This window comes from Herpailurus yagouaroundi, unplaced genomic scaffold (assembly GCF_014898765.1).
Source record: "Herpailurus yagouaroundi ecotype Mexico unplaced genomic scaffold, PumYag 220, whole genome shotgun sequence".
NCBI classification, from domain to species: Eukaryota; Metazoa; Chordata; class Mammalia; order Carnivora; family Felidae; genus Herpailurus; species Herpailurus yagouaroundi.
In genome coordinates, this window is record NW_024412451.1 from 3,775,870 (window position 1) to 3,798,214 (window position 22,345).

The 22,345-nt window shown below is 58.8% G+C and overlaps 1 protein-coding gene and 1 long non-coding RNA gene across 13 annotated transcripts; both read left to right on the forward strand.

The window, feature by feature from the left end:
* Positions 1 to 1,419: 1,419 nt before the first annotated feature.
* On the forward strand, positions 1,420 to 2,864 carry LOC121018678 (uncharacterized). The gene is made up of 2 exons (XR_005785280.1): positions 1,420 to 2,339; positions 2,453 to 2,864. It is a non-coding gene; the product is annotated as an uncharacterized LOC121018678 (long non-coding RNA).
* A 5,739-nt stretch (positions 2,865 to 8,603) lies between these two features.
* Positions 8,604 to 21,498, forward strand: CCDC9 (coiled-coil domain containing 9). 12 transcript variants are annotated; one of them, XM_040457520.1, is made up of 15 exons: positions 9,779 to 10,005; positions 10,440 to 10,513; positions 10,661 to 10,812; positions 12,626 to 12,727; positions 12,940 to 13,188; positions 14,829 to 14,912; positions 15,007 to 15,180; positions 16,010 to 16,191; positions 17,940 to 17,986; positions 18,094 to 18,226; positions 18,679 to 18,769; positions 18,857 to 19,250; positions 19,620 to 19,712; positions 20,775 to 20,824; positions 21,388 to 21,498. In XM_040457520.1, exons 1-15 carry the CDS (start codon positions 9,992 to 9,994, stop codon positions 21,403 to 21,405), a joined length of 1,857 nt encoding a protein of 618 aa, XP_040313454.1. In that variant the 5' UTR covers positions 9,779 to 9,991; the 3' UTR covers positions 21,406 to 21,498. The 12 variants fall into 12 exon arrangements, with proteins under 12 accessions (XP_040313455.1, XP_040313458.1, XP_040313462.1 ...); XM_040457521.1 differs by lacking the exons at positions 9,779 to 10,005; positions 21,388 to 21,498 and adding an exon at positions 8,604 to 8,720 and having other exon boundaries at positions 10,661 to 10,765; positions 20,775 to 21,252; XM_040457524.1 differs by lacking the exons at positions 9,779 to 10,005; positions 21,388 to 21,498 and adding an exon at positions 8,604 to 8,720 and having other exon boundaries at positions 10,661 to 10,765; positions 12,626 to 12,724; positions 20,775 to 21,252.
* Positions 21,499 to 22,345: the final 847 nt, after the last annotated feature.

Consider the following 22,345-nt stretch of genomic DNA (forward strand, 5'->3'; position numbering starts at 1 on the left):
CAGACAATAAAGAACATAAATACAAAGTGAGTCTTGGAGTAAAAAAAAAGGAAGCAGGCAAGAGGGCTCAAGAGTGTTGAGGATGGTTTTATTCACTAAGGTGACCAAGGAAGGTCTTCTTGAGCCGGCCGGAGACTTTAGCTTTTCCTCTGATGGGGTGGGAGCCCCTGGAGGGCTCTGAGCGGAGGGAGGCGAGCCGAGTTAGTTCTAACAGGCGCCCTCTGGCGGTCAAGTGGGAAACAGGCTGTGAGCAGACAGCAGGGGAGCCCAGCGAGGAGGCTCCCGTGATAAACTCTGGGTGGGACGGTGGCTGTGGGGTCAGATTGGAGGGGGAGGCGCGGGAGGGGGCTGAGGCATTGGGTGGGGATGTGAAGGAGAGAGGGGGGTTTGGGGAAACTCCAGGTTTGGGCCTGAGCAGCTGGAAGGATAAAGAAAGGGGCTGAAAGAAATAACGATAATTGGGGCGCCTGGGTGGCCCAGTCGGTTAAGCGTCCGACTTCGGCTCAGGTCATGATCTCGCAGTCTGTGGGTTCGAGCCCCGCGTCGGGCTCTATGCTGAGCCTGGAGCCTGTTTCAGATTCTGTGTCTCCCTCTCTCTCTGCGCCTCCCCTGCTCATGCTCTGTCTCTCTCTGTGGCAAAAATAAATAAAAGCATTAAAATAATAATAATAAAAGAAATAATGATAATTAACGGCCATTGCCCCATGCTATGTACCTCCCGTGTGCCTGACCTCATTCAATCCTTAGGACAAGCCTGAGAGGCGGGAGATGGGGCAGGATTCTGGATTTAGTCAGATCTCTGTACCGTAGTTTGCAAGTCGAGCCTACATAATTTGCTCAGTACTGTTGGTGGATTCAACGGATAATGGCAAAAAGGTACAGCGCTGTTCTCGGCACTTTATTATTTCTAAAATTTTTTAAAAATTTATTTTGAGAGAGCGAGCGAGCGAGAGCCGTGGAGGGGAGAGAGAAAGAGAGAGAGAGGAAGGGAGAGAATCCCCAAGCAGGTTCTGCGTTGTCAGCGCACAGCCCGACGTGGGGCTCGATCTCGTGAACCGTGAGATCGCGGCCTGGGCCGAAATCGAAAGCGGGACGCTCAAGCGACTGAGCCGCGCAGGCGCCCCAGCACCTCACTTACCTTGCTGAATCCTTACAACATGCTGTCCACAAGCACCATTTTCCACGTGGGAAGCTGAGGCACAGAAACGTTAAGTACCTTGCCTAGGGCAATACTCATAATGATAATAGATTTATGATAGAGGTGGTGGAGAGAGCTCTGGGAGTCAGAAAGATCCCCGTGGGTTCAAATCCCGGCCGGACGTGTCACCTCGGGCAGCTCACAGCATCTCGGGGCTTTGGTGTCCTGCTTTGTAAAGTGGAGGGTCGAAGAGTACTGTGGGAGCCGAGGCTTTGGGATAGGTTTAGGAGATAATTCACGGAACAACAGGGAGGCCGCCCTGTAGACAATGAGTGTTAACTCACTGGCATTAACATAAAAACTGAAAAAAAATGTCAGTGTCAGCACGGATCCTCTTTCGGGGTTGGGGAAACAGCAGTCGGCAAGCCAGTTGGGCCTTTAAAACGATCATGAGACAACAAATATTCACTCAGTCGTCCGGAGGGCCCTCCACCCTTTGAGTCGCGGGCCACCTCCTCCAGGCAGGACCTGCCGATCGCCTCCCTGCGTCTCCCCAGGGTCAAACGAGTTCATCTGGTCTGTAGCTCAGCCCCGAAGGGCTTTGCCTCAGAAGATGTGTGGCTCTTTGCCTCCCATTGTGTCTGGCTGTCGACCCCAGTCTCCCTTTCCACCTTTCAGCCGGTGGGTGAGGTCCCCATATTTCTTTCCTCCACCTGGGACGCCCCCACAGTCATCTGGCTTGTCCCCCACGTTTCCCTCTAGGCTCTGCTCAAGCGTCCGCTCGTCAGAGAAGCCCTCCCGGACCATCTCTGTCCCCTGGGCGCAGCCTTATCTTGCACCGCAGCCCTCCTTTGAACATCCTTTTGTTTAGCTATTTATGGTCTGTTTCCTCTTGGCGAAAGTGAGCTCCATGGCGACAGGGACAGCCTTCCGGCACAGCTGTACGTTCCAATCTCCATTTCACAGATCCGCAGACGACAACGAGGCCCGGCCCAGCGTAGATTGGCACAGGGCAAGGACGGGTTCGTCGAATGAACGCTCGAGCCGCATCTCCAGCGGCCAGAAGAGCGCCAGGCCGCCCCCTGGTGGCCAGGGCGAACGTGGGCCCGCTCGGCGGCCAAATTTCCCACCAGAGCTTCTCGTAGCCTGATAATGACGGACTAATGCGAGAACTTAACTCCGTTTCACATATAACCACAAGGTATTTTTTTACGGGTATTTCTTGAGCTTCCAAATTGTATTTGCAAAAAACAAAAACAAAAACAAAAACAAAAAACACAATTTTTTTTTTACGTCTATTCGTTTATTTTTCAGAAAGAGGGAGTGAGAGAACAAGCTGAGGAGGGGCAGAGCATCCAAAGCGGACTCAGCCCTGACAGCGGAGACCCCCGGATGCGGGGCTCAGACTTCCTAACCGTGAGATCGTGACCCGAGCCGAGACCTGACGCTTAACCCGCCGAGCCACCCGGGCGCCCCTCCAAATCCTTTGAAACGTTGTGGACACGAAGGCACGACGTATCTACTTTTGCAAAACCCACGAACCCCGAGTGCAGAAGCCCTGGAGGGAGAAACCAAACATTACAGGTCCCCCACCTCCTACCAGGACCCCCTGGGGACCCCCTTCTACTGACTCTCTCCCGGGCAATCATTATCCTCAAGTCTACCAACAGAGATTGAGTTGTGCCTGTTCTAGAACTTCATGCAAATAGAATCAAACCGTATGTGCTCCTTTGCGTCTGTCTGGCTTTTGTCGCTCAGCGTTTCGTTTGCCGGATGCACGCACGTGCTGGTGCGCCGGTAAGAGAGCGTTCATGTTCACTGCCGTGTGGCATTTCCGCGTGCAAAGGCACCCCAGCGAGAGTATCCATTGTACCGCTGAAGAACATTCTGGTTCTTTCCAATTCGGGGCCGTCTGAGTCTGCTCGGGGCGGCCACCACAAAGTAGCCCAGGCCGGGTGCCTTACACGACAAAACTTTCGGGGGGTGCCTGGGTGGCTCAGTCGGTTGCGTGTCCGACTGCGACTCAGGTCATGATCTGACGGTTGGTGAGTTCGAGGCCCAAGTCTGGCTGGCTGAGGTCCGTGCAGACCCCGCTGTGGATCCTCTGTCTCCCTCTCACTGCCCCTCCTCCACTCGCACTCTCTCAAAAATAAAGAAAACTTTCAAAAAAATTAAAAACAACTCCCCCCCCCCCCCCGCCTCGCCCCCGTTTTATCTTCTCCTAGTTCTGGAGGCGAGAAGTCCTACCTCAAGGTGTCCCAGGGTTGGTTTCTTCTGAAGCCTCTCTCCTTGGCTGGTGGAATGGCTGTCTTCCCTGTGTCCACACGTGGGGTTCTTCCCTCTGTGCATGGATATTAATCTCCTCTTCTTTTAAGTTCATTTATTTATTTTTGAGGTGGGGAGGGGCAGAGAGAGAGGGAGACACAGAATCCGAAGCAGGCTCCGGGCTCTGAGCTGTCAGCACAGAGCCCAACCCCGGGGCTCGAACCCACGAACCGCGAGATTGTGACCTGAGCCGAAGTCGGACACCTAACCGACTGGGCCATCCAGGCGCCCCTAAGCTCTTCTTATGAGGACACCAGTCATAGGAGATTAGGGCCCACCTTACTGACCTCTTTTTCACTTAACTGCCTCTGTTAAAGGCTTATGTCCAAATTAGGTTACTGGGGTGCTGGGGGGTAGGGACTCTGACACACGAATTGGGGAGGGGACACAAATCAGCGCATAAGCGGGGCGATTGTGTCGAAGCTGCCACGGCCGTTCTTGCCCACGACACGTTTGGTGAGCGTGTGCACGCATTTGTTGGGTAAATGCCCCGCAGTGCATTTGCTGGCTCACGGGGTAGGTGTGTGCCTCGGACCGTCGTAGAACTTACTCCACAGCAGTTGGGGCGTTTTGTGTCCCCTCCAGCAGTGGGCGTCAGTCCCGGCTGCCGCGCATCCTCACCAGGCCTGTGACCTTGTCGGGCCTTTTCATCTGGGCCGTTCTTTTGTCGTTAAGCGCAAAGGATTATTTGCATGGTCTTAGTAGATACTGAAAATCGCCAGGATCTCCACCACTCCTTTCAAGGGAAAATTGTGCTATGTTGTGTTCAGAAATCAACAAGGGCGGGGCGCCTGGGCGGCTCCGTCAGTTAAGCGTCCGACTCCGGTCATGATCTCGTGGTTGGTGCGTTCGAGTCTCCCCCGGAGCCCCCAGAACGAAGAACCCTGCCCACACCTTGCTTTCAGACTTCTGGCCTACCAGAAGGGTCGAGAATACCCTCCTGCTGTTTTCGGTCACACAGCGCGTGGCCATTTGTTACGACAGCTGCTGGAACCCGTTTTCCTGTCTGTGAAATGGGCGTGAACCAGACCTTTGAGGCCCGTGACACAATTGGAAGGAGACCATCCCTTTAACCAATAAGCGAGCAAACGTCTGTGATGTGTCTCCAGAGGCCGCGGGCGAGGCCAGAGGGAGGGGGCGCTCAGGTGATGGTAAGAGTCACGGTTAAGTGCACCTGCTGGGTGCCAGACACTGTTGTAAGTGCCTCTGGCTGACATCAAACAACAGGCATTCATTCACTTGCACCTCTGGGGGGGGCGGGCAGAGACACAGAATCAATTTCTTTGGGCCCAGATCAGGATGTTGGCTGGGGCCACATTCCCTGGGGAGGTTCCAGGGGACAATCAGTCCCCTGGCCTTTTGAAGCTTTTTTCCCCAGCTGTATTTTTTTAAATGTTTATTTATTTTCGAGAGAGAGAGAGAGAGAGAGAGAGAGAGAGCAGGGGAAGGGCAGAGAGAGAGGGAGACACAGAATCCGAAACAGGCTCCGGGCTCCGAGCCGTCGGCACAGAGCCTGATGTGGAGCTCGAACCAGCGAACCGCAAGATCGTGACCTGAGCTGGAGTCGATGCTCAACCGACTGAACCACCCAGGCGCCCCCATGTCACCCTGTCTTCTGTGTCAAATCTGCCTTTGCTTCTTCCTCTTATAAGGACCCTTGGGATTGCGGTGAGCCACCCCCCCCCCAAAGATTCCAGGACCATCGCCCCATCTCAAGATTCTTAATCACATCTGCCAAGTCCCTTGTGCCACGTAAACGAATATTCACAGGTCCCAGGAATCAGGGTGCTGACATCTCTGGGAGCCAGTGCTCAGCCTACCGCACCTTCCAGTAGCCCGGTGGGGTACAGGCACTGTTATTATGTTACAGATGGGGACCCAAAAGCTCAGAGGTGTTAAGTAACTCCCCCAGGGTCCCACAGCTCAGGCGGCAGAGCTGGGATCTGAAGTCAGCCGGCCTGGCTCCAGAGGCCACGATCTTACCTGCTCTGCACCTGGCATCCCTGTGGTCAGGCAGCCCTGAGTTCAAATCCAAGGTTGGCTTCTGGGTAGCTGGGAGACGGAGGGCCAGCGCTATGGGCTCACTTCCTGGGCTGACTGGGAGGGACAGGGACATCACAACTGTCAGGGACACTTGGGTGCCTCAGTCGGTTAAGTGGCCGACTTCAGCTCAGGTCATGATCTCACAGTTCGTGGGTTTGAGCCCCATGTCGGGCTCTGTGCTGACAGCTCAGAGCGATAATGGCGAACCCCTTGAGTTGCCCAGAGTTCCGGGTGAAAATGCTCAGTGCCCCAAAGAGGGACTCTCAGGGTCCAGCTCCCTCTGAATCTTATCTTCTGACCTCCGACAGACATTCAGAGAAGGGCTTGCTTTCAAGTCTCACTTTTCTAACGTTATTACAGAGATCCAAGCAAAGACAGAATCTCATCGTACTTTTCCAGCATCCGTCTTTCTCTCCACCCCCACAAGCGATGGGTCTATACATACGCGCGTATATGCGGGTACGAAAAAGCTTCGCTTCTCAGCCGGGGAGAGGCAACCCCACCCCGCACCATGACACCACCCTTTGGTCATCAGGGTGGCAAAGATCAAGAAGTGATAAAACGCAGCGTCAGTGAGGCTGCGGGGAAACGCGCGCCCTGGGCTTGCTTGAGGGAGTGGGAGTTGGCACAGCCTCTTTGCTGAGCTGCTACCTCCGGAGGTGGTTTTACTGTCAGGGAGATGAAGTGCAAGCCTCTCGATGCCTCGTCCAACGGAGCCGGGGCTCCCGATGCCTCGTCCAACGGAGCCGGGGCTCCGGCCCACACCCCGGGAGGTGCCTTTGACTTACACACTTTTCATTCTCTGTTGTAAAAGGGCTTCCAGCTTTGTATGGACTTCAGGCCCTAAGCAACCTGCGTCCGCCTTGGGTTGCTTTTACTGCAACGTGATAATGGGAATGAACTTTCGATCGAGGAATTTGTCTTTGTAGAAGATGTAATAATGGTCTCCATACACGGAGAACTTAAATATTTTAGGTCTTGTGCCGAGCCCTTGGTGTATTAATCCATTAATCCGTTCAATTCTGCACCACAAGCCTAGTAGGGAGGTGCTAGGATACCTATGTCGCAGATGAGGCTACATTCCAGACAAGTTCTGTACAAGCCAAAGGTCACACAGTTGGTAAATGACAGAGCCAAGATTCAAACCCAAGCCTTCTGGCTTCAGAGTCAGTGGTCTTTTATCTTATTTTTTCATGGTTACTTATTTATTCTGAGGGAGACAGAGAGGAAGAGGCAGACAGAGAGGGAAAGAGAGAGAGAGAGAGAGAATCCCAAGCAGGCTCCGTGCTGTCAGCGCAAAGCCCGATGTGGGGCTCGAACTCACGAACTGTGAGATCATGACCGGAGCCAAGATCAAGAGTTGGACGCTTAAATGACTGAGCCACCCAGGCGCCCCCAGAGTCCGTGGTCTTAATCATGACATTAGGAGTCCTTTTTGAGCAAGGTCAAGTACTCACAAAGACGTGTGCCTCAGGAAGTTCAATGCAGCACTATTGGCGATCTCCCCAAATTGGAAACAACTCAACCGTCCATGAGACCAAGTGGGGCAAATTATGGTCCATCTCCAGGATGGAATATCACACAGCAGTTTTAAAGGCTGTCAACTATCCATTGTGAAACCGAAGATATACAGCCACAGAATCGGTGGCTCAGTTGGTTGAGCGTCTGACTCTCGATTTCAGCTCAGGTCACGATCCCAGGGTTGTGGGATCAAGCCCCGCGTCAGGCTGTACCATGGCAGTACATTGCCTGTTGGAGGCACTGGGGACACAGCAAGGTATGACGACAGACAACACAGTGGAGGGGACAGAGAACAAGATAAGTAAGCAAAACATTTGATTATTTATTTATTCTTATTTTTTAATGTTTATTCATTTTTGAGAGAGACAGAGAGAGAGAGAGAGCAGGGGAGGAGTGGAGAGAGAGGGAGACAGAATCTGAAGCAGGCACAGAGCCTGATGCGGGGCTTGAACCCACGAACTGTGAGATCATGACCTGAGCCGAAGTCGGACGCTTAACCGACTGAGCCACCCAGGCGCCCCAACATTTGGTAGTTTAGAGGGCAAACAATAAAATGGAAAAATAAAGTGGAAAGATTGCAAGGGACGGGGAGTTTTGCAACTTTCAAACAGGCGGTTTCAACGCAGGCCCCTAAGCAAAGCAGTCGTGCGGTAGGTTTGGCAGGTATTTGGGGAGTTATAAGAGAACTCAGTTGTATGTGTAGAGAAGGTCTCCGAAGGGCTGTTAACTGTAACCTTATAAGGGGCAAGGGATTCGCAGGTACTTCCACTTTCCACACTTTAAATCACAAAATAAAATTACCAGCGACCTCAGGGGATCCGGTCTGCCCACTTCAACGGTCAAATTTTGTATGACGTGTAATGATAGGTTTATCACGTTGGCGTTTTGGTTAATGCATGGAACCTCCTGGAGTCTGCAGCCACATCCGGATCTCTCAGTGAGCGTCTTGCAGTTCCTAGAAGGCGCTAAGCTCACTCACCACAGGGCCTTTGCACAGGCTGTGTGTTCTCTGCCTGGGCCCCCCCCCACCCCCTCACCCTAAGCCCTCTCCTCCTGCCCCTCTGCAAGGAACCTCCCACGCTTCTGTTTGTGGTATCTCACATTTGCTTGTGCCTTCCCTCATGAGGGAAGGGATGGGGTCTGCCTTGTTCATGCCGGAGTCCTCCCCTCCCCAAGCACACCCCCTTCCCGCCACCCTCTGGCCCTGGCACTCAATGCAAACTTAGAGAATGAAAGAAAGATTGAAACTCTAAGGTCTCCTTGGCAGGAGGGTGAGGGATTCCCCACCCACCCAGCACAAGCCTGGTGGGTCAGGCTTCCAGGAATTATTGCCCAGTGCCTAGTACCTATTTACTGGAACCAGAAGAGGCAGCAGGTAGAGACCAGAGAGAGGACGGTGTCTCCTTTCCCTGGAAGAAGGTCATCTAGGCCCAACGAAGTTGAGTAAAGCTTCCAGAACACCCTTGCGTACCACCTAGACACACTCCCGCTTCCACCCACGGAAGGGGGTAGGGGGGTGGGGGGGGTGCGGCGCCTTTAAGACTCCCGGAAGCGGACTGCAGGACCGGAAGTGATCCTCTTTCGTTCCCCTCTTCACGTGGTGCGGACCGGAAGTGACGCGCGCGGCCCGGGAGCTGCGGGCGCGGAGGCCGACGGAGCCGGAGTCGCCGACGCCGCGGGGTCTCCGGGACAGGTGACCGGAGGAGGGGGCCGGGAGCACGCCCGGAGAGGGCGGGGCCTGGCGCCCCACGTGGGGGGAACGGGAGCGGGTGCAGGCGCGGCAGCGAGCCGCCCGCGGAGGCGGGGTCAGAGTACTCTGCGGGGGGCGGGGACTGGACGCCCACATGGAAAGCTCGAGGGGCGCTGGCGGGGCGGGACGTCGGCGGGTGGGCCGGACCCGAGCGGGCCGAGCTGTGGGCGGGGCCGGGGCGTGGGTGGGTAGAAGAGGGTGGGGCTGAAAAGTTGTGCCCGGGCCGGGGGCGGAGCCAAAATATTGCCGGGAGAGCTAGGGGGCGGGACCGGGACGCGGGCCGAACGTGCTGGGGGCGGGGCCAGAAAGTTTTGCCTGAGCTTCCCGCGGGTCCGGATCATCGGCCCGCAAGTCAGGAGCGGATCCAGAGGCTGACGCGAAGGCGGGGCGGGACCAAAAAGTTGTGGGTGGCGGGGGCCGTGGCCAGGATGCTGGCGGGGAATGATGGGAGTGCAACCGGAAAGTTTTGCGGGACCCAGGGGTGCCGTCCGAGCGTTGGCAAGCCGGCCCGGGAGCCAGAACCCTGACTGAGGGCGTAGGGGGCGGGACCGTGTTTCGAAGCGACGAGGCCGGGCTGGGAAGCAGGGGGCGTGACCGGGAGGTTGGCCGGGCGAGTCGGAGGCGGGGCCAGGGTGTTGGCTGGAGGGCCGTGGGCGGGGCCCATGTAATAACGCGAGAAGCAGGGGGCGGGTTCAGGTTGTTGCCCGGAGAACCGGGGGGGTGGGGTCAGAGGGTTGGCTGGGAAAGTCAGAAGCTGGGCCAGATTAACGATGCGCGGGCGGGCGGGGTCTGAGGCCTAGCGGGTGGGGCGGGGCCAGAAAGTTAGTCCTGGAGGGGGGCGGGGCCGTGGCCGTGGCCTTCGGGACCAGTTTGAGGCTGGAGCTTCCCCCTCCCACCCCCGGAAAGCCGCGCGCGGGCCGGGAAGTTCTGTCTGCGCCGGGCGGGGAAGTATACACTGGGGAGGTTGAACCAGGTACGGGAAACCTCGCCATTGGGTACCAGGCTTGTGTTTGGAATCTGGCGGGGTGTTGGGGAGACAGCGGCACCTTTCTCGGGAAGCTGGAGGCGTGGGCTTAAAATGTGCTCCCAGGGTCAGGGCAGCCTATAGGCGTGGAGATCGGGCTTGTTTTGACTGTGGGGTTATGGGACGATTCTGACACGTCCCTGGGAGAGAGGTGGATTTAGAGTGTTCACAGGGATGGAGCAGCACCAGAATGGACGCAGGAAGGTGGGCCTAGAATTTTCTTGTACTGGTTGGGGGGTGAGAGGATGTATCTAAAGCTCTCTGGAGATGGAGGTCTGGGTTAAAACTCCCAGCACTGGGGTGTGGAGGCTGGATTGGAATCTTCCTTTGGAAGGGAGCATTGTTGGCTGTTTCCTTAAGCAGTGGGGTGGGGCCGGAACTTTTCCCAAAGTGGGTGTGACTCTAGTGTCTAAGAAGCAAGTGGGTGGGCACAAACCATGGGAGGTGGCAGAGTCCAAATTTGTGCAGGTAAGGGGCAGGCTAGCCCTTTAAGACAGAGCGGAAATGAGGGCTAGAATCCCCTCGGGGTGCAGGTGTTGTTAATGCGCATGTGTGTCTGAGAGGAGCCCCCAGTATAGGAGAGGTGGAAGCAGACTGGGGAGTCATTGGCCCTAGTGCTCCGTTCCCTCTGTCCTCAGGAAGCCCTGGTGCCGTGTCCGGATTCTGCAGGGGAAGTTTGCCGGGACCCTGGCCCCAGCTAGCCAGTGGAATGGTGAGATGGAAAGTGGGGAGTCTCTGGAATCTGAGCTTTGGGGCAGGGAGCTGGGGAGGAGGGGACCCACGACTCAGACCCTGGATCGAATGCACTGGGATGGGTGTAGGTTTCCCTTGCTGTCTCTCAGCTGTCTCTCCTTCTTAGTCAGCCACACTGGATCTGAAATCGAAAGAGGAGAAAGATGCCGAGTTGGACAAGAGGATCGAAGCTCTTCGGCGAAAGAACGAGGCCCTCATACGGCGCTACCAGGTGCCCTAGCCCCGCCCTGGGAGACCCCATCCCCTCTCCTCCCCGCAGTGAGTTTCCCTCACCTCTCCCTTCCTTAAAACCTTTTCATGGCGTCCCATCACTCTCAGGATTAAAGCCAAAGGCCTTAGCCGGCCATTCCTTCCTTCATTCCATCCATCCGTCATTCATTCACGAACACCCACCAAGGTCTTTACTGCCAGGCTCTGAGCTGAATGTTGTCAGGGATATAGCTGTGACCGAGACAGCCCTGGGCCTGTCCTTCTGGAGTTCACCATCAAGTAGGGGCACAGACCTTTCTTTAGGCAGTGATGACCCAGAGTGGGCTGGGCTGGGTAGTTCACGGGTCTGTGAGAGCCCAGAGTGGGGGTCTTCACCCAGTCTGGAGGATATTAGGGAGGGCTTCCTAGAGGAAAGGATTCTGATACCTGAAGGGTGAGTAAGCTAGCTGAAGAGAAGCAGCGAACATGTTTTAAGCAGAGGGATTAGTTTGTGCAGAAACTTGAAACTTAGGGGGCGCCTGGGTGGCTCAGTTGGTTAAGCATCCTGCTTCAGCTCAGGTCGTGATTTCACGGTTCGTGGCTTTGAGCCCCCCTGCCCCCCTGTTGGGGCTCTGTGCTGACAGTGTGGAGCCTGCTTGGGATTCTCTCTCTCTCTGTCCCTCCCCCTGCTCGCTTCTTCCCCACTCCCACCCCCCCTCCCCCCAAATAAATAAACTTTAGGGAAAAAAAAGAAACCTGAAACTTCATGTGGGAAGGTCAGTGGAGGGATATTGACCCAGGGAGGTCAGCAGGGGTCACGCCACGCTGAGAACTTGTACGTTTTCTCGAGGGCACTGGGGAACCTTGGAGGGTTTTGAGCAGGAGTGGGGTCAGGTCAGAATAGCTTTTTAGGAAGAGCTCTTTGGCTGCTGTGTGCTGTTGAGCGGGAGGAGGTGATACCGGAGGCCAGAGGCCCAGGAGGAAGCTGAGGCAGGGACTTCCGCGGGGAGAGGAGGGACAGGGCTGTGGGGAGGACTCCGTGACAGGCAGTGGTGGGGGGAGGGGAGGGGAGGTGGAAGGAGGGGCCAGGATGAGGTCCAGGTCCTTACCAGAAGTGACAGAGTAGGTGGTGGGGTTATTCCTGAGGAAGAACTTTAGGAGGAGGGGTGGGTTTCATTTATTCATATTTCATGCATTCATTCACTTAAAAAACAAAAGCATATTGAATTTCTGTTGTGTGTCACGAAGCGTTCTAGGCTGGGGGGGTACGTCAGTGGACAAAACAGACAGGTACCCCTGTCCTCAGGCCGATTCGGTTGCAGAGGGGAAAGCAGACAATAACCCAGATCCGCATGATGCCAGGTAGTTGAGCAGGAGAAGGGGCAGGAGAATGGCACGGGAGGTGGTTTCTGTTAGTGGGTCAGGGAAGGCCTCTCTGAGGAGGGGACATTTCAGGAGCGGAAACCTGAAGGAGGTGAGAGGCTGAGGGCTCTCTGGGGGCAGAGGGAACAGCTGGTGCAAAGGCCCTGAGGCAGGGTTGAGCCTGGTGTGTTCTAGGAACGTTGAGGGGGGCAGAGTGAGCGAGGGGGAGAGGGAGGGAGGGAGGGAGGGTGACAGATGAGGTCAGGATGGTAACGCGGCCAGACCCTGTAGGGCCCCGTAGGCTGTGGCTCTTGCCCAGAGCTGGGTACTGCAGGGGGGTTCTGAGCACGGGAATAGTGTCGTGCGGATTAGGGGAAGATGCCGAAGCGATCAGCTTTCTTGCCTGGAGCTCAGGAGAGAGGCCTAGGTGGGGGCCAGTCTTGGGGGAAGTTCATGGCGGCTGTGGGAATACCGCTGGTGCCAAGACCGCCGACCTCCTCCCGCTGACGTTTGCTCCTAGGAGATCGAGGAGGACCGTAAAAAAGCTGAACTCGAGGGAGTAGCGGTGACAGCGCCCCGGAAGGGCCGCTCGGTGGAGAAGGAGAACGTGGCCTTTGAGGTGGTGAGCTCCACACCGAGCTGGGCGACTCATTGGGCCGGGGGGGGGGGCGATGAGAGTTGAGACCTGAGGCCGGAGAGCGCCCCTCTCCGCCCCACCTGCCCCAGCCGCCCCAGCCCTGTGGGCGGCCTCTGCTCCCACAGCTGCCCTCTGGGCTTGGGGGTCCCCGTCTCCTCATCTGAGTGACTGCACCTTTTCTCCCTTCCCTCTTACAGGAGAAGAACTTGGGTCCCTCTCGGAGGTCTCCTGGGACCCCGCGGCCCCCGGGGGCCAGCAAGGGAGGCCGGCCCCTCCCCCAGCAGGGAGGCCGGGCAGGCGTGGGCCGGGTGGCCCGTCACTGGGAGGACAGTTCTGGGGAGCAGCCTCGAGGAGGAGCTGGGGGCCGCGGCCGGAGGGGCCGGGGCCGGGGGTCCCCTCATCTGTCTGGGGCCGGAGATGCCTCAACTGCCGACCGCAAATCCAAGGTGGGGGCCCGGGACGGGCTGGCGTCCTCTGGCTGATGCGCTTCCGGTCTCGTTCGCCTCGTTCGTGCCCGCAAACGGACCGGCTTTCTGCATCTGTCTTCTTCCGCCCCTCTGTCGGCTCGTTCTCTCTCTCCTCCCTCCCCCACCCCTGACCGGGGTCGCGAGTCCTCTCCCTGTGTTTTTATCTCCCCTTGTTTTGCTCTGTGTCTGGTGCACCCTTGCCACCCGCCGTGTCTTGCCCCATCTCTGTCCTCTCTCTGGCTCCTTCTCTCCAGTGCACGCCCTCTCCTTGGCTCTCTTTTTCTGTCCGTCTCGCTCCCTGGATCTGTTTGTGGGGAGCAGTGATGTTCTTACTGAGACTGCTCTGCCGCCCCGATGCGGAGGTTAGCAGGCGGGGGGGGCTGCGGGGCAGAGTGACTCAGCCACCATGGACTTGGGCTCAACTTGGTTCGATGAGTTCCCTCTCCTTGGGGAGCTCCCTTCCCTGTGGGAGCTTCTTGGGGGGGGAGTCCTAGAATCAGATTTAAAGGTTACTGTGAGCGTTCTGTGAACAGCAGTCCGTTGAAAGCCTCAGAGCGAGCGTCGGAAGAATGTCACTTACGGACGTTCATCTATCTGTCTACCTATTTGTTTTAGAGAGAGAGCGCGAGCACGTGAGCGAGGGGCAGAGAGAATCTCGTGAGGTGCAGAGAGAGGGAGAGAGAGTCCAGGGCTTAAGCTCACGAACTGTGAGATGGTGACCTGAGCCGAAATTGGATGCTTAACTGACGGAGCCACCCAGGCGCCCCACGGGTGTTTGTTTACCATTTGTACACGCTAAGCTGCCGTCACGTAAAAGACCCCCGGATACCATGGTTTAAACCAAGCGGAAGCTTATTTGTCTCCTGTGTGCCGAGCCCTGGGAATGAAAACGTCCTCTCCGGCAGCCTGCGGCCTATCTGAAATTCCGCTACCATGGAAGAAGGGGAGAAGGGATTGTGGGGGGTCACCTCGCCATCTGCCAAGCAATTGCTGTTACTGCTGTCATTAGTTCTGTGGCAGCCAGGGTGTGTTGGGGTCCCCGGCTCCTTCCCCAGGTTCAGCGTTTCCCCAGGGAGCTTGACGGGTAAGATTTATTATGGTGCAAGGGCACAGAACAAAACCAGAGGGACAAGGCACGCGGGATGGAGCCTGGAGGGAGCCAGGTGCAGGCCCCCAAGCGTTCTCGTCAGGCCGAGTCACACGGGAGGGGGTCCTCCAGCGCTGAGTCATGACAACCCACACGACGGGCTGTCTTCCCGGGGACTCCCTAGAGACCAAGAGCCCAAGGTTTTTACCGGGCTCTGGTCGTGTGGGGCCCCTCTGCCTTGCGCCTACCCAAATCCCGGACCTCGGAAGGAAAGCCGGCGTTCAGGGCACAGCGGTCGTTTGCACAGAGAGTCGAGGCACCCTGAGCCCCCTTTCTCAGTTAGCCGTTGACCGAGAACCTGCTGGGAGCCGAAGTCCCAGATGCCGGCCCAGGCCTTTGAGAGCAGGCCTGTCTAAGGAGGGAGTCTCCGGCCGGCAGCGGCTCCCCTCCTGCCCGGATGCCAGCGAGCAGTGGGCTTGTGCGGGTCTTCCTGACGGCCCGGTGTCTCCGTGTCCGTGTTCTTACCCCCTAGGAGTGGGAGGAGCGGCGCCGGCAGAACATCGAGAAGATGAATGAGGAGATGGAGAAGATTGCAGAGTATGAGCGCAACCAGCGGGTCAGTGCCCCGGGCGTCCCCGCGGCGCGGCCCTCTGCCACCCCCCGCCCCCCATGAGCCCGCCAACCCCGTCCCCCACTCCCTGGGCCCGCAGGAAGGCGTGCTGGAGCCCAACCCGGTGCGGAACTTCCTGGACGACCCCCGGCGACGTGGCGGGCCCCTGGAGGAGCCCGAGCGGGACCGCCGGGAGGGCAGCCGCCGGCACGGGCGCAACTGGGGGGGACCCGACTTCGAGCGGGTGCGCTGCGGCCTGGAGCAGGAGCGGCAGGTGGGTGCCGGGTGCTGGGGCGCCCTGGCCTGGCCACCGTCCTTCCTGCGGCGTACGTTTGCGCGGGGCTGACCGAGACAGCAGGGCAGGGAGGGCCAGCCTCCACGCCCCGCCTCTGAGCCCCAAGCCGATGGTCCGTTGCCGTGTGGGCACCGCAGCGCCCTCCCCTCCTGGCTCTCCGGTGTGCTTGGCCCTGTCCTCTCTCGATACCGTCAGGAACGTTCACCGGGACCCACTGGGTGCTGGGCATGGCCTTGGGTGCTGGGGCTGAGTCTTTGTTTTTTGTTTTTCTTTTTTTTCCTTTTTTTGGAGAGAGAGGGAGCAAGTGAGCAAGTGGCAGAGAGAGACAGAATCCCAGGAGGGACAGAAAGAGAGAGAGAGAGAAGCAGGGCTCCCATGAAGTGGGGCTCGTGCTCACCCGATGTGGGACTTGAACTCACTGCCTGCGAAATCCTGACCTGAGCTGAAGTCAGGTGCTTAAGGACTGAGCCACTCAGGCGCCCTGGAGCTGAGTCTTAAACAAGGCCAAGACCGCGCCCTAAAGAGGTTGATTCTGGTGGGAGCGATGTAAACGAGCGAGTATATAGTAAGCGTGAGCTAGTGTTAGACGTAAAATGCAGGGGAGGGGGCGTAGAGGGTGGAGACGGGGTGCCGCTTGGGGAGAGATCTGGGATGGCCTCTGAGGAGGCGCCACACGAGCAGACCGCGTTCGCATCTCTGCCCTGTCACCTCCTTGTGTGACCTTGAGCACAGCAGGCCTGGGGGAGAGACGGGGGGCAGGCTGGCCAGTGGCTCGGGGCCCTGACTGCCCGTCTGCGGGGCGGGACAGGGCCGCCGGGCCGGCCTGGCCGGCGCTGGCGACATGACGCTGTCCATGACGGGCCGGGAGCGGTCGGAGTACCTGCGCTGGAAGCAGGAGAGGGAGAAGATCGACCAGGAGCGGCTGCAGAGACACCGCAAGCCCACCGGCCAGTGGCGGCGGGAGTGGGATGCCGAGAAGACGGATGGGATGTGAGTGTCCTCTCTGGCCCCTCGACCTTGACCCCTGACTTAATGCCTCCGTCGCCCCGCCCCGTGTGTCGGGCTCGAGGTCACCATCACCAAATCCCCGGCATGTCAAACCACTTCCTCGTGTCTGTGGGTCAGCTGGGTTCGGCTGATCCACGCCGGGCCCCGTAGGCCACGGGTCTGGCTGGGCTTGGCTTCTCCACACGGGCGGAACTCCGTTCTGCTTCGTGTGGGTTCGTGCTGGGGTTCAGGCTGAAGGGAGCAGCTCTCCAGAGAGGTGCTGGTCACGGCATTGGCAGATGAGCAGGAGGGGAGAGCAGGCACGTCCGTTCTGGTAGCAGCAGACCCAGCGTCACTGGGGCCAGAGATTAAGCTGCCCTAGTAGATGGTGCCCCGACCCTTCGGCCAAGGGCACGGATGGAAATTCTGCACGGGCAGGGCATGAGAAACTGCTAACAGTGATTAGACCTTCGCACCTCCCTCCCTCACCAGCCTGTCCCCCACCAACCCAGCCCCTTAATCCGGGTGGCACTGGTATCCTTATGTGACTCCGTGCTCTTTGAGGTCCCCGGAAACATCCAGTTAGCCCAACTTAAAGCAAAGCTATACCCTTGTGTCCCGGACCAGAAGACCAACTTCCATACCAGAGAGCTGGCCAATAGCAGTCTAAAGACTGCTATTAAAAACTTAAGTTTTTAATGTTATTTATTTATTTAATCTTTAAATAATCTCTGTCTTTTTGAGACAGAGAGAGTGAGGGTGAGCGGGGGAGGAACAGAGAAAGGGAGACACAGAATCCGAAGCAGGCCCCAGGCTCTGAGCTGTCAGCACGGAGCCCGATGTGGAGCTCGAACCCACGAATCGCGAGGCCACGACCTGGGCCGAAGTCGGATGCTTAACCGACTGAGCCACCCTGGCGCCCCCGCAGCTGTAGTTTTCCATGCCATCCCGCGCCCTTTGCTGCTTTGCAAGTTTCCGCGCCTGTCGCTTTTGTCGCTGGCACGGGCTGAAGAAAGAGAGTGTTGGCTGTGTGCCTGGGTGGTCTGAGCATTTCTCTGTGGGTCGTGAGCCCAACCGGTGCAAGCGTGAGGAGGTCTCTGCACAGACGTTGTGGCGAATCCTTCTAAGTTGCGGGCAGCCGGGCTTCTAGCGGGATGTTCTCCGGGTTGGGAACGAGAACATAATTGTTCTTCCTCGAGCCCCCGAAGCAGCGTGCAGCGCGCCTCGTTAGCGCGTGGGTACGTTGATTTCGGCAGCAAACGTGGATTGAGTCCCTCCTCTGTGTCACGAAGGGTGGTGGGGATTCTAGGGAATGGGGACACGACAGTGAACAAAACCGCTTCTGCCTTCAAGGGACCTAGATTCTAGTTGGAAAGGTGGACACTGAATAGATCCCAGCGGCAGCTCATGAGGAACAACGGAGCGTGGAGAAGGATGGAGACCCTTCTTTTAGACTTGGGTGATGCGCGTGTAATAATATGTGATTATTTTAGACCGGGGTTTAGGAGGGTCTGAGCGGAAGCCTGGAGGAGGTGAGGGTGCCGGCCACCGAATAGCCTGGGGAGGTGTCCCCAGGAGCAGTGGGTGCAAAGGCCCTGAGGCAGGAGCGCGGTGTCATAGGAGTGCTAGCAAGCGAGGCCTCACTGGAAGCTGGGGATTATGGGCTTTCGAAGTTTTTGTTTTGGGGGTCAAATACTGAATTTTTTCTTTCTGTTAAGCTGCCTGCTCACCCCCTTCTCTCTTCTCCCCAGGTTCAAGGATGGCCCAGCCGCTGCCCTCGAACCATCCCATCGCTATGGTGAGCGGGTGTCCTTGGGTGGGGTGGGGCCGCTGGGTGGGCCGGGCGAGGGGGTTAGTTTGTGCCCTGCCCCCCCCATCCCTGACCCCTCCCGGCTTCTGTTGCAGATGATCAGGCCTGGGCTCGGCCCCCCAAGCCCCCCACTTTCAGGGAGTTCCTGTCCCAGCACAAAGCGGAGGTCAGCCGCAGGAGGAAGAAGGGTAGCCGATCCCAGACCAAGGCAGCCCCTCGTGCCTACAGGTGGGGGCACCCCTTCCCCTGGCGTGTGCAGGCCCCCCCCCTCGCAGCAGGGCCGTGTGGCTCTAGACCTGGCTGTCCTGACGTGTGTATGTGTGGCTTTGTCTTTGCCGTCTCGTCCCTGTCTGTTCTCGGGTACGTGTGTCTCTCTTGTGGGTCAGGCTCTTGCTTCTGGGGAGTTGGGGCCTCCGTCTCTGCTCTACCCCCATCCCTCTCCTCGTCCCCCCTCTTCTTTTCTGCCACCTGGCCCCCCTCCATCTATCTGTGCCTGATAACCTGGGGACACAGACCCGCCGTTTCCTCCTTAGTGCTCCAGCATGCTGGGTCCTCACCCGCAAACCTACAACCCCCTCTCGCCCGGAGTTGAATTTTGCAGCTCTTCTCCGGAGAGGATCTGGAGGTGGGAAGCCCCTTCCCATCCACTGGGCCTCACCCCTCTCCTTGGTCCCCTCCAGTGACCATGACGACCGCTGGGAGGCGAAGGAGGCAGCATCCCCAGCCCCTGAGGCCCCACAGCCCCCTCCACCCGAGGAGACGCCCGTGCAGGTGAGGCAGGCTGTCCTCTCCGGGCAGGGGGGTGGGGGTGCTCCGGGTCCACGCCCGCTCCCCCGACCTGCCCTGTGCTCCCCGCAGCCGCTGGAGACCCCAGCTCCTCCTGCCCACCGGCCTCCTGAGGATGACGGGGAGGAGGACGAGGGGGAGGATGAGGAGTGGGAAGATGTGAGTGAGGAGGAGGAGGAGATCGAGGAGGAGGAGGAGGGGGAGGAGGAGGAGGAGGCCATCGAGGAGGAAGAAGAACCAGCCCAAGACCACCAACCCCAAGAGGCTGCGCCCACCGGAAGCCCCACCGGTGAGCAGGCTGACAAAGAGCCTTCCAGGCCAGAGGAGCCCCTGCCACTTCCCCCGGCCCCTGCCACGCCTTCTAGCCCCTTCTCGCCCCTTGGGGGCCACCAGCCCGTGTCTGACTGGGGTGAAGAGGCAGAGCTGAATACTTCCCCCAACGCTGATGCCCTCTCCCTCTCTCCGGGTGAGGCCTGGCCATTTGGAAATGCATGAAGCTGGCTGCTTGTGTGTGTGCTGGAGGGGTGCACTGGCAGGCGGGGTACCGTCGGGGGCTGGGTTCCCCCGCCCCCTTCACCGGGACCCCGTGTACCCGCCACCCCAATGGGTAGGGAGGACGGTCCATGCCTGTCTCTGGAATGCCTCCCCCCCCCCCCAGATCCTGCCCGTGCTGTGGGCCACAGAGGCCCCTCCCCAATAAAGAGTTCACGTCCTCGAATGATATTCCCCAGGTGTGTCCTTGAACACCCCCTCCCACTCCCCCAGGGCCTTCTCTCTCACGGTGGGGGGAAATATGGAGGGGTAGGGGCTTGACTGGGCCTCCCCCCTTCCCCAGGAGGTGACCAGCCAGCCCCTGCCTCCCTCGAGAGTGGGCCCTGCCTCCCAGGAACCCAGAAAGCTGAAGAGGAAGGGTCTGAGGCAGCTTCAGGTGGGGGAGTGGACGGGGCCCCAGAAGATGGCCTTCTTCCTCTTTTTCTCCCCCTGGGGCTGAGGGGAGGGCTTGGGGAGAGGATAGAGTGGAGCTGGGTGTGCGGGGAAGCCGCGGATGGGGGGGGGGGGGGGGGAGGAAAAAAACGGGTGGGGGTGGGTGGGGTGGCCGGCCCGGGGGGGGGGGGCTAACGGGCGGCCCTCTGGGGCCTAGCGCTGGGAAGACGGGGGGGGGCGGGGAGCGAGGGTGGGATAAGGATTTAGAGGCTGACCCCAGGGGTTGGGGGATAAAGTCTAAATATGATGGGGTGGGGCTAGGCCCCAGGGGTAGGGCTAAAGGCAGGATTAGGAATTTAAATAGGTCGTCTTCAGCCAGACCACCCTGAGCGCGCCCTGTCTCGTCTGATCGCGCAAGCTAAGCAGGGTCGGGCCTGGTTAGTACTTGGATGGGAGGAATTTAAGTAGGTCAAAAGTAAGAATGGGGGGGGCGTCTAAGCGAGTAGAGGAAATCAGAATCGAAATGCATTTCCCGTTAGAATGTTGGGCCCAACCACCTCCATCAGTGCGAGCCGGGTTGGGAACCAGGGACCTCCCCAGGCGTGACATTAGAGTTTGGGGGGCAGAGCGAAGGAAGATCTGGTTAGAACTCAGGTGGGCAAGGGCAAAGGGGGGCAGGGGCAAGAGGGCGGGCACTCTTGGGGCTAGTTTAGGTCCGTGGGGGACTGGGCGGGAGTGGGGGAGGCTGGAGTCTGAGAGGACAGAGTTTAGGACGGTCGGCGAGGGCAGGGTGTCCAGGCGTTTCTCGTCTTCGTCTCTGGGCCCTTTGCTGGCCAAGTGACTGTGATCTCGCTGTACCAGATAGCTTCCTCGATTGTAAATAGGGTTCTGCTGGGGTGCATGCAGTTTGTGGGGCCCCCTGCGAGGATTAAAGGGAGTCCGAGGCCCATAAACCATTTAGCGCAGGGCGACTGAAGCTAGGCTCAGTTGGGATCAGAGACGGAACTAGACGGGTGGAGGGTGGGGGAAACTGTTCCCTCCGCTGACTGCCCCTTCTCTCCCCCAGAGGCGGGCACTGAGGGTCAGGAGACCGCGGAGATCACCGACTTCCAGAGGGTGCGTTTCTGCAAGGTGGTGGCGGCCGCTCCGCCACCGGGGGCCGCCCGCTGACCGCGCCTGCAGACTGCGGCCTCCGCGTTCTGCACTAACCTGTCGCCTTGCTCCTCTGTCCTCTGCTTCCGTCACGCTCCAGCCAGGAGAGGGTTAAATGTAAGGGGGGCGGAGTCAGGGCCAGTGAACGGGGTGGGACCAGGGCAATAGGCAAGTCTCACGAATGGGGGGCGCCGTGGCACCGGGAGGGTTGAGACGCCCCCGAGTTACCCACCTAATGGCAGCCATGGGGGGCTAGGTGCCGGTCCCCGGATCTAGATTCCCGCCTCCTGGAGTTTCCATCTGGGGCATGGCAAATAGCCGGTGACTCTCCCGCAGGACTTGGAATTACTAGGCCACCGGCCTTCTCTTATTAAACGCAGTGCTTCCGCTAACCTTTGAACTGTGTTTCTGGAGGGCAGGCTGGGTTGCTGTGCTTGGCGGGCTTTTCCCTGGCGGAAGAGGCGGGAGGAAGGGGTCTTCCTTCCTCCACTCCCCTGATACGTCTTCCCTCCCCCCCCCTCTCGCAGGCCTCCCCGAATTCCTGAAGACGCTGCTGGGAGGGGACTGAAGCTTCCCCGCCTTGATGGGGAGGGGGCGGCAGGAGGGGGTTAGTCTGGATTTCCAGGCTGCGCTCTCTCCTCCCCGGAGACTGCTCTGGATCCCATGACTTTAGGGAGAGGGAGAAACTGAGGGTGGTGGGGAGGCGTTGGGGAAGGGGCGTGACTGGCTTATAGGGCAGAGCTGGAGCTTCGGGGCGTTGAATTTAGATCTCTGGACGCGAAGTAAGGATGAGGTGCCGTGAGGGGCGTGGCTAGGGTGCCTGGGCGGGGCCACAACTCTCGTGGCTGAGGTTGGGACATAGGCGGGCCTTAGATGTGGTATGGGGCCGCGACAGCAGGTTTAGATGCGAGTTCTTAACGCGGCTGTGGGGGGCAGCCCTCGGTGGAGGGCGTGGTCAATGCGGTGCTAGAACCAATGGGCTGAGGCGGCGGAAAGTTGCGGAGCCTGGACTCGAGAGTGTGAATCCAAGGAGAGGAGAGGGTGGCTTCGAGTGCTAGAATCGAGTGTGATTCAGAGAAAGGCAAGTTAGAAGCGGGGAGGACCTGCGGCTAAGGCGGGGCGGGGTTTGTAAGGCTTGAACCTCGTAAGGGCTTGGGGCTCGGAGGCTGGGCTTCGATGCCCGGGAGAAGTCTGTGTCCCGAAAGGGGACGGGGTTGGGGCGCGGGGAGGAGGCCAGAAGGAGGAGGGCGGGGCTAAGTGCTGGGCGAGTTCGCATTTAAGAGGTGTGGGCGTCACACCGAAGCCTGGCAGTAGTTGCCAGCTGCGTTTGAGGGCCGGGGGTGGGGTCAGGGCGCTAGTTAAGTCTTAGCTTGATAAGGGTTGGCTGGAGTCGGGGGAGGGGGTGGGTCCAGGACGCGGAGGAGACCAGCCCGCGCGGGGGCGTGATCATCCTGGCGGGGGCGGGGTTGGATCAAGGAGATGCAG

Coding starts and splice junctions, on each gene's coding strand:
- CCDC9 (XM_040457517.1), top strand. Junction 15,181..16,009: donor GCCTGGAGCAGGAGCGGCAG/GTGGGTGCCGGG, acceptor GGGGCGGGACAG/GGCCGCCGGGCCGGCCTGGC. Junction 19,251..19,619: donor TGCCCTCTCCCTCTCTCCGG/GTGAGGCCTGGC, acceptor CCCCTTCCCCAG/GAGGTGACCAGCCAGCCCCT.